General features: G+C 39.8%; 1 protein-coding gene across 1 annotated transcript; it reads right to left on the bottom strand.

Moving 5' to 3' along the window:
• Positions 1 to 319: 319 nt before the first annotated feature.
• On the bottom strand, positions 320 to 9063 carry LOC145426213 (uncharacterized). The gene is made up of 4 exons (XM_080299769.1): positions 5109 to 9063; positions 3161 to 4948; positions 2840 to 2976; positions 320 to 2753 (listed from the first exon to the last, which is right to left on the bottom strand). The coding sequence occupies exons 1-2, from the start codon at positions 9015 to 9017 to the stop codon at positions 4838 to 4840; spliced, it is 4020 nt and encodes a 1339-aa protein (XP_080155895.1). The 5' UTR covers positions 9018 to 9063; the 3' UTR covers positions 320 to 2753; positions 2840 to 2976; positions 3161 to 4837.
• Between the last annotated feature and the right edge of the window lie 1753 nt (positions 9064 to 10816).

Genomic DNA, 10816 nt, shown 5'->3' with positions numbered 1-10816 from the left:
AACGGTGAAAATCGGCTGAAAATTGTGGAAGTAGTTTAACGGCGAAAAGTGTACGGAAGCAACTAGAATAATAATAATAACTAGAAAAATTTGCATTTCCTGCGAAAATGCAGTGTGGATGCTTAAAGCTGAAGCTGTATGCAAAAAGTAGCTGAAAAAGCTGAAAAGTTGCAGAAATTGTAAAAACTTTGCAGAAGCAAAGGAACTTTGCTAAAATGGAATAACTTAGCAGAACTGCAATCACTTAGAGGAAACTGTAAAGCTGAAGCTGTCTGCTGAAAATAGTTGAAAATAGCTGAAGAAGCTGAAGAAATCAAAGTCAGTGTTTAAAAAGTTGTTGAAATTTTAATAACTTTGCAGAAGAACATCAAGTTAGCAAAAATGTAATAACTTAGCAGAAATGCAATAACTTAGAAGAAACATAACAATTCAGCAGAAATGTTGTAGTTTACCAGAAGCTACAACTTAGCAGAAATGTAATAATTTATTAAAAAATTAATAACTTGGCAGAAATATTACAACTTACCAGAACTGCTATAATTTTGCAGAAATGTAATTATTAGGAAAAAAAATGTATACAGATAACAGCTGAAAACGATGATGTAACCTCAAAGTTACTTGTTTAACTGTGAAAAATGACCAGAAACATTAGAAAAGAAAGAAAACCAATTCAATTCAATTTATATAGCAACAAATCACAACAAAAGTCGCCTTAAGGCGCTTCATAGATACAGAGAAAAACCCAACAATCATATGACATATGACCCCCTATGAGCAAGCACTTTGGCGACAGTGGGAAGGAAAAACTCCCTTTTAACAGGAAGAAACCTCCAGCAGAACCAGGCTCAGGGAGGGGCGGCCATCTGCTGCGACCGGTTGGGGTGAGAGAAGGAAGACAGGAATACCAGCCAGCAGATAAACTGATGTGAAACAAAACCAAGGTAAAATTGCAGAATTTACACAGTTGGTGAAAGGTAAAAATGGCAACAAAAAACCCCCAAACAAACAAACAAAAAAAGCAAACAAACAACATTTAGTTAATAAGTGCACAAGATGATTCGATGATAAATATGGACAAAATACTGTCAAAATGAAGTCCACATTGTGATATATTTCAGGTGTGGAGAGTCACAGAGCTAAACAATCGATGTGCATATTTAAAGAATCAAATAAAGAACATTGTCGTGGAATAAATTACAGTGAATAATAATCACTGCCCTGCGTTAGAGAGTGACTTATGATGATGTATTAATTGGCTTAACTTTACCTCTAACAGCTTTTCACATAGTGCTGTGACCAGGGTGAAATCCATCATAAAGTAACTGTAAACAGTAGAACCATTAGCATGAATGTTATGGTTCTACTCTGATCAAAACTCAAGTCAGCTGTGTGACCTGATATAAAATGATAAAGAGGAACACATATAAATTACCTTTATGAACTTTTCAAAATGACTTTATATGTCTGACCCATTATCTATATATATTAGAGCAGATGTGGAAAACCACTGTTAGACCTACTCTATACTAACACAAACACAGTCAAAAATTCATTGCTAGTGTGACATGTGGTCCTTTTTGCCTTTGACCAATGATATGCTGGTTACTTGGACCAGTTTAGTATTTGCTGTCACAGAGGAATGTTAACCATAAATCCAAAAGACAAAACTGAAAAAATATGTTAATTGCAAACATGTTTTTGCTTAGTAAGAGGATTGAAATTACATGGAAACTGTCACCTTAAAGCCTCATTGTAAATATCATCACAAACAGATGTTTTCCACACGGTTAACAAAGCTCCACCACATCCAATCACTGCATATAAATCTAAAAGAAAACAACAACAAATAAAATGTAATTAACACAAGTGAAGTCTAAGGAGCTTGGAAAGAAAAGCGTCTGGACTTCTTTGAGTTCCTTGAAGACGTTTCACCTCTCATCCGAGAAGCTTCTTCAGTTCTAAGGGTCAATGGTGGAGAGTCCCAGATTTAAACCCAGTGGGAGTTTCCCCCCAAAGAGGGACAAAGAACCCCCTGATGATCCTCTACCTAATCACATGAGCCAAGGTGTGAAAGTGGGTGTGGGTCCCAATCAGCCAGGGTTTCGGGTGAGCTCATTGTGAAACCTGGCCCCACCCTATCATGTGATTTCCCGAGGTCAGGAAATCACCCACGCCCACTCCCAGGATGTGAGTGGACGTTACGGTGTCTGGGGAGGGAACTCAAAACTGGATTATAGATGGCAGACAGTTGGTGTCGTAAACCACCGCCTCTGTTTAAAGATGGTCGCTCACAGTGGACGTAAATGGCTTCTTTCACTCCTCCATCTGTCCAAAATGTGAACATTGGCATCCTCAAAGACTGACCTTTGTCCTTTAGATGCAGATGAACTGCTGAGTCTTGTCCTGTGGAGGTGGCTCTTCTATGTTGTGCCATGTGCTTGTGAAGTGGCTGTTTGGTCTCTCCGATGTAGAAGTCTGGGCATTCCTCGCTGCACTGTACAGCGTACACCACATTGTTAAGTTTGTGTTTAGGAGTTTTGTCTTTCAGGTGAACCAGTTTCTGTCTGAGTGTGTTACTGGGTCTGAAGTACACTGGGATGTCGTATTTGGAGAAAACTCTCCTGAGTTTTTCTGATACACCGGCTACATAGGGGATGACAATGTTGTTGTGTCTGTCTTTCTTATCCTCCCTCGCTGGTGTCTGATGTTCTTTTCTGTGAAGCTGGAATGCAGGCACACTGGACGAGCTTATTCTAAAAAATACAGAAAAAGGAACATTTTAGTTGTGTTAAGGCCTAAAAACTACAAATAAGTTATACAATGAACAATATTGAAATACCTTATAGGTGCTGCAGGCCATATAACCAGAATCCAGAGCAATCTCACACTCACATGATGGTGAGGAAAGACATGAGCTCTGCAATGAGGTTTGAAGGCCTCAGTTGGGACACTGAAGAACTCAGAAGACAGCAATACCTGCACAGAGAGACAGAGTAGAAAAAGCATAGATTTGTAATCCATAATGTGAATTAAAACTCAAAAAGTGTCAACAAGTATAATCATTTGAGTGTGGAATTATTTATGCAATAAACAGGATTTAAATTAATTAATTGAATTAAAAACACTGACATTTTTTTTTATCAAAGATAAAGAATCATACCGCTCTCTGCTCTGAGGATCACTGAGCATCTCTGACAGGAAATACAGTTTCCTCAGTATGAGTCATCATTGATGGTCTCAGAGGTGTGTAGTGTGGCAGCATGATGATGGTCTCCAGATCAGGCAGGAGGTCAGGTGATGGGTGTGTCATCTTCTCCATTGAAGACACACTGGTATGGCAGTTCATAACACAGCAGTCTCCTTGTGGCATGTAGTTATCTGTGCAGTCCAGCACTGATGGATCAGGTTTGGCTCAGCAGTTCATGAAGATGGTGTCTGAAAAAATATATCTAACAAAACACGTGCTTATAACACCACCCACCCAGCTCAGCCCCCAAGTGTCTATATAATGCTGGTATGGGGTGTCGGTTACTAAGTCTAATTAGTGCATCAGAAAGCGGGGGCTACACCTAAAGCCCACACTTTTTGATGTCTTTGTTTATTAGCAGCTTTTTCCAGCTGCTCAGAGAATTCTGACTTGGCCTTTATCCACCCAAACCCCAACCCACCCGGATAAAGGCCAAGTCAAACTCACACACCATACCAGCATTACATAGACACTTGGGGGCTGATCTGGGTGGGTGGTGTTAAACTGTAGTCGGGAACTTTCAGAAAACTATCCATTTACTTCTAAATCAGTTTTTATACATATTCTGTAAGCTGTACTAATGTTTTTCTCTACATAATGTATCATTATAGACATCTCTGGTAGCCTAAAGATAGTTTATAACTTTTGACATTTTTTACCTGTAAAACATGATAAGCAAAAACTCATTCATCACAAAAACTTTTGATTCTACAAAAGCTACTATAATCAAGAAAATATAATTGTCTGTATTTATTCATGTGACCCATAATAAATACCTGCATTTATGTGGGATTTATTTATTTACTATTTCATATTTTCAAGCCCTTGGAGGGGAAGATCTCGTTTGTTGAGCTACATACGTCACAGTAAAAAGATTTAGTCATTTAAAACATGAGAATAAAAGAAATGATGTTGGTTTAATAAATGTTGCAGCACATTTCAGATCAGAGGTGCATGATAGCAGATGTTCTCTGCTCTGCATGAAGTTCAGCAATGATTTGGTGAAATGATTAATAACATTGCAATAAGAAAGGGTCTTCTTACAGACAGAGTAGGGAAGACAATTTTTTCAATGAAAAATATTTTTCATGCTCTACAATCAGTAAACTCTGTAACAAACATGATCTGTAATTGTTTCAAAACTCACCAGACGACTTCATGATTGGCTCGAGGACAGGACACAAAACACAGGGTTGTGGTAACTGTAATATGATCTCAGAACACCTGAATATAGACATTTCTGTGGCTGAGAAATAAAAATGAGGTCAAGCAGGGTGTTCTTGTCTGTAGTGCCAGAAGTGATCAGCTGTGAATACCCTCTCGACTGAAACTGCTCCAGAATCTGTTTTCTTCCACTCTGCAACTGGTTCTCATTAAAATCTCCACACACAATTATTGGGTGACAGTCCATTATTTCAAGTGAATCTAAAAGACTTACCAGGTTTTGCATGAATGGTGTCAAACTGTAGTCAGGGGGTCTGTACACAACAGCAATGAGTGCAGGGAATGGAGCCTGAACCTTCAACACTAAAAACTCAAGATCAGTGACATTATGCAGATACTGTTTTACCTGAACCTGAAAATGATTCCTCAAATACACAACAACTCCCCCACCACTTCTGCTGGCCATGTGAGGAAAGTTTGTGTAGGACACATGTCTGTTGCGTTTGAACATGGTGTAGCCATCCAAATGAAGACTGTCTGCAACAAAGGAGCCTTGAAGGTGAGACTCAGTGAGACACAAAACATCTGCTAAACACATTTCATGATGACTCTTGATGTCACTGATGTGAGATGGCAAACCCTCCATATTGTGATGGATCAGTGTAAGAGTGTCAAGTCTGCTGGCTGTTTCTCTGACCTGAAGAAGAGGCATCATTTCCTCAACACTGGCTTGTCTCATGGTTTGGAGCGCTGCAGTTACCTCGGGATTGGCATAAATCTTTTTCTCATCCAAGTCCTGCAAATAGAGTCCACTGAGAGATGTCACCCTGCTGAGAGCAACGTAAGCCATACCTGGTTCAAAAATGTTCTTCATTGAAACTACAGCTGTCTGTGTTGTAAGACCCTGAGTTTTGTGAATTGTGCAAGCGAATGCTAGCTTTACAGGAAACTGTCTGCGTACTGCTCCTTTAAACTTCAGACTCTCCTCTGCTCTCTCAATGTAAACCAGATCATCAGATGCTGCATTAGCACTGCGGTTGTGTCTCATAGGCTGCCGGTTGTCCATCCTGAGCCCCAGTTTAATTATGTGTCCATCATTTTCAGATCTCACCACCTTTACCAGTATACCAAAAGCACCGTTGACCAAACCGTTTAGTGTGTCCAAGTTTCTGGTCAGCATGACTCGAGCTCCTTCAGCAACATTCAGAGTGTCAGGTAAATCATTTCTCCCACCTGTAAATGGTTTGTCTCTTCGTTCCATTCTGCCTGTACATTTATCCTTCTGGAAATCGTCTGCATTGATGATTATGATGTTTGAATGAAGCTTCTTCAGGGTATCTGTGTTGTGGGATTCCACATTCTTGTTGGTGGCATAAATGTGTAAGACCTCAGTTGGACATTCTTCTGGTGCAGTCACAGCCTGTGACAACAAATCTCTGTCGCACTGAGAAAGCTCATCTGTCTTTTCTTTGACTCTAATCCTGTTCAGCATCTCTGCAAAGGCCACATCATCTTTCTGACGCATGATCTCGGTTAGAGTGATCATGTGAAAATGTTCCTGCCATAGGTCAATCTGTTCTGGATCGTAAACACAGAGAGGTTTAGACTGTCGCACTGGTGGCAGCTGGTAAAAATCTCCAACAGCTAAAACTGACATTCCACCAAAAGGTCTCTGAGTGCCTTTGATTTGTTTCAGTCTTGCATCCACATAAGCAAAAAGGGGTTTTGAAACCATTGAAATCTCATCAATAACAATAATTTCAGCATTCATCAGCTCAGATCTGACTTCATCCAGTTGGTTACCAAGTCCTTGAATGGGTGGTTTCAGACTCCTGGGTAGTTTCAGTAGAGAATGTAATGTAGAGCCATTGATAGAAAAAGCTGCTGTACCGGTAAATGAAGTCAGTAAAACAGTTGGATTTGATATGTCAGCTTCTTCTGCATTAGCAGGCAGTCTGCTCAGGATCTTTGATGCTTCAGAGTGAATACACTTAATCAGATGTGACTTTCCAGTTCCTGCACCACCATTGATATAGAAGAAAAATGGATCTGGGTTCAAACCACAAACTCGCTGAATACACCAGTCTCTTATGGCATAGAACACGCAGGCCTGCTTCTGGTTCAGATTCTGATACATTACACGTACCACGGCTGGATCTACTGCAGGTTGTTCTCTGATGGCTCTGATCTCTGTTACAGCATCAGACTGACGACTGTAGTCGGGGACATTCTCCTGTTCGTTCTCATCATCAGAATGTCTCTCAGGAAGATTCTCATCACATTGCAGCCTCACAACTTCAGATTCAGGAGCAAGATTACACCATTCATCAATCACAACATCCCTATTTTGTTCAAACTCTTCCAGTGCACTCTCAATATCCTCAGAGTTCTTCTCATACTTGTCTTTATTTCTTTTCACAACCCTTTTCACAGACTCACTGTGGTCTGAACATGGAAGTCGTACAAAACCTGAGTTGTAGAAGGACTGATAGGTTTGGAAACATTGTGGTTTCAGTTCCTGCTCTGATCTGTGTGGAAGGTAAAGTCTCAACAGTCGACCATAATATTGCTCAGGATCTTTTTCCTGTGAACAGTGGTAATATCTGATTATAGCTGGTTTATCATTCTTTCGCCTTTGTACAAATCCAAGCTGGTTTAGAAGAGGAAGCACATCTTTTCCTTCATTTGGACCACTCACCAACCTGCACAAGGCAGCAAAATCAGCCAGTGACATTTCCTCATATTCTGGGGTCTCAGGTCTGCATTTGTATTTATCACTCAAACTTGTCATCCAAATATTACAACTGTCGTGTGTTGTGCTTTCCAGGAAGCTCATGGGCCGACTCATTTTTACTGGGTTATCATCTGTTGGTACAAATACAACACTGCGGGAACATTTTTTCATTTTTAGGCCACAGACTCGAGTCACACACTCCTGTGCGCTGATTTCTCTCTTTTTTGAGTAAGCCTGCATCACAGCTCTCATTTCATCACACTCATTGACGGTGTTCTTATCAGAGTTGTCAATAACTGTCTTCAGGTATTCAGAGAGGCCAGATTCTTTCTTTGTTATATATTTACAGAGGTATTCTATACATGAATAGGCATTCAAAATGAATGAGACATCTAAATTAGAGTTCCAGGCTTCAAGCAGGTCTGGGTTGTAATTGTTGATCCAACACTCATTTGGGTCACGTTTCAGAATCAGAGCTGTTTTCTTGTTTATGTCTTGGAGGCATTGTTCATACTCATTCATTGTCAAGTTGCATCGTGACAGAATCTGCTCTATGGTGAGGGAAGCAGCTTCAGGTTCCTTCAGCAGGTTCAACAAAGGTCTGAGTTTGGCTTTTGCAGCTTCAGTGTCTGAATCCTCATCCTGTCTCACAATCATTGTTCTTGTGGCTGGTGGTTTGGGAAACCCAAATCTACAACCAGAGTTCACACTCTTAAAGCATGTCTTTGTGTGGTTTTTGCTGTGCTTTTGTAGCTCAGTGACTTTTTTGTGCAGTTCAGGTTGTTTTTCTGGATCAGGGAGTTGAGCTGAGATGTATCTGTCAACAAAGTCACAGACAGTTTGGTCGTCATCCACATCTGCTTCTACCTTTTCTCGAATCCACAGCAACATGTGTATATGTGGACTACCTCTGTGCTGGAACTCAACTCTGTAAAAGTAATCAATGATCTCACCAAGGGGCTGTGCAGGAGAAAAAAGCAAATCTCTGAACAAAGCCTCAACACGTTTATCAAACATTCGCATGGTGGTTACTGGATTTGATCTTAGAATTTCACACTTTTCTGACCAGTCCAGGGCTTCAAAATCAACCTCTTCACCTTGCTGTCTCTTTATTGCTTGAATCACTTCAGGCCATCTCATCTCAGCAGCAGAGAAAGTGACAAAGAACTGAGGTGTTCCTATTTGGCGAACCATGCTGAATAGATCTCTGGTAGTTTTCTGCCAGTAAGCTGGAGTTCCTCTGAGTGGCTGCATAAATCTGATTGCATCTTTATTTCTTACCAGCTTCTCTACTTCTGTCTTACTTTGTAACATTCCTGATGTGATTTTGCGTCCATCTTTGGTCATAGTTTTACCTTTCCTTAGCTGTATTGTCATGCTGGAATTAGCCAAGTGTATTTCAGTGACAAACTGTGAGAAAAACAGGTAATTTGTGTCTTTAGCAAATCTTGCATCAATGTTGAAAAGCCTTGACTTGAAGTAAGCACTTGGTGTGAGTTTAAGACGTCTCTTTTCATCCAGTGTATTCTGACCAGTAGGAAACTGCACAGGAAATGCCATGGCTTCCAAATGAGGAGTTCTGAAGAAGCTAACAGGATTGTTTCTTTCTGCAGGAGCCACACAATATGTGTTATCAGTGAAACAGAGAATCTCTTCTGAAATGTCTACAGGCTGCAGACAACTTTCTAGAGCAAAACCTCCATTGTTCAAATCACTTTCTGGTTCATCTGGATTTTGTTCCTCTGGTTGTTCATCACAGGATTGCATATTAATATCTTGGTCACTTTGAGACTCACTTTCACACAAAAGGGCATCTTTTTCATAGTTGTCAATTTCCATTAAATCTGCTTCATTATAATCATCACTTGCCATGCTGGCTTCATCACTGCTGTCATCATCAGGTAACGTTGGATCACAAAGCAATGCATCATCTCTGATAATAATATCTGTGTACTGTGGATGAATTTGTTTCAGTTTACGCAGAGCTTGAATGAGTTTAGACCAGGTGACAGTCTGGAACAGCTGATGGCCTTTGTAGCACAGTCGTCTTTTCAGCTTTATCCTCATGATCTGTGATTGGCTTCTGATCCTCGGTAAAGAGTCAACTGTTTGTTGGACCTCAGATGGTACACACACCACATTACCACGTATGAGTCTCTGTCTCCCCTTTGGAAGAGGAATAATCTTAGCAAATGGTATGCATTTGGCAATCAGATGTCTCTCCAGAATGTTGAGATCACAAAGTTCAGCTGGAATATCCTGCAGTTCTAAACCATTAACAGCAGCAAGCCTGGGCATGCATCCACTTTTGAGGGAACTGTGACATGTGTGACAGATATACTCTTTTTTTCTCTCAACAGGAAAGCTGCAGTGATCATGACATGCTTCATCACACACATGAACAAATTTACCAGTTAGGCACTGATGAGCTACAGTCTGGTGTTTTGAGTAATTTTCTCTTTTGCAGATTTTCACCTGATTAGGAAAAGAAGCTTTTAGACAAACAGTACAAACATAAGATGGTGCTGACTTAATGTTTGATCTGAAACGAGATATGGCCTCATTCATTAAAGTGTTCTCTGGATGACACTGTAAACTCTCAGCTGGTCGATGCATCTGGCGATATTTCCGTTTTATATTCATTGCACATCTGATATTATGCATCTGTCTGAAAGAAAAACCGTTCCAATATTTTACTCTCATTCGTTCTCTCATATTGTCCTTGTGTTGTTGCTGAAATTGTTTTTCTTCTCCATACCGCTTTGTCATATAAGATCGTTTTTTCTGTTTAAAATCTTCGCTTTTTTTATATAGGTTATATACATATGACCTCATGTAAGCTTTATGTTTCTCTCTGAATCCAGCACAAGTTCTGTATATTCTTCTTATACGCTCTTTCTGCTTTTCTCTGAATATGGGAGACTCTCTATATGTTCTTGTTACACGTTCCTTCTGCTTTTCTCTGAATATGGGAGACTCTTTATATGTTCTTGTTACACGTTCCTTCTGCTTTTCTCTGAATATGGGAGACTCTCTATATGTTCTTGTTACACGTTCCTTCTGCTTTTCTCTGAATAGGGGAGACTCTCTATATGTTCTTGTTACACGTTCCTTCTGCTTTTCTCTGAATATGGGAGACTCTCTATATGTTCTTGTTACACGTTCCTTCTGCTTTTCTCTGAATATGGGAGACTCTCTATATGTTCTTGTTACACGTTCCTTCTGCTTTTCTCTGAATATGGGAGACTCTCTATATGTTCTTGTTACACGTTCCTTCTGCTTTTCTCTGAATAGGGGATTGTCTTTATATGTCCTTATGACACATTCTCTTTTTCTCTCTCTAATTTTAGCACTTTCCCTATACATCTTTCTAAAATGTTCTCTCTGTTTCTCCTTATAGGTAGCATTTAATTTATACAATTCATTTTTGTACATGCTCTTTTTCTGTCTGTGATCAGGATCATTACACTTCTTAGTTGAGTTTTTTTTCTTTGTCTTGAAGCTTTCATCAAACCTGTACATCTGCCTTTCTTTCGTCTTCTGATTTTCCTTTCTCTGTGGTAGCTTTTGTTGGGTCAATAATCTTCTCCTCATTTTTTGCCTTTCATGTTTACTATATTTCAGCAGTTTATCTGAGAGTTCCTCTGTTATCTTAGTTGAACTGGAGGCAC

Source organism: Astatotilapia calliptera, chromosome 3 (genome assembly GCF_964374335.1).
Source record: "Astatotilapia calliptera chromosome 3, fAstCal68.1, whole genome shotgun sequence".
NCBI classification, from domain to species: Eukaryota; Metazoa; Chordata; class Actinopteri; order Cichliformes; family Cichlidae; genus Astatotilapia; species Astatotilapia calliptera.
This window is presented reverse-complemented; position numbering and strand designations above follow the sequence as displayed.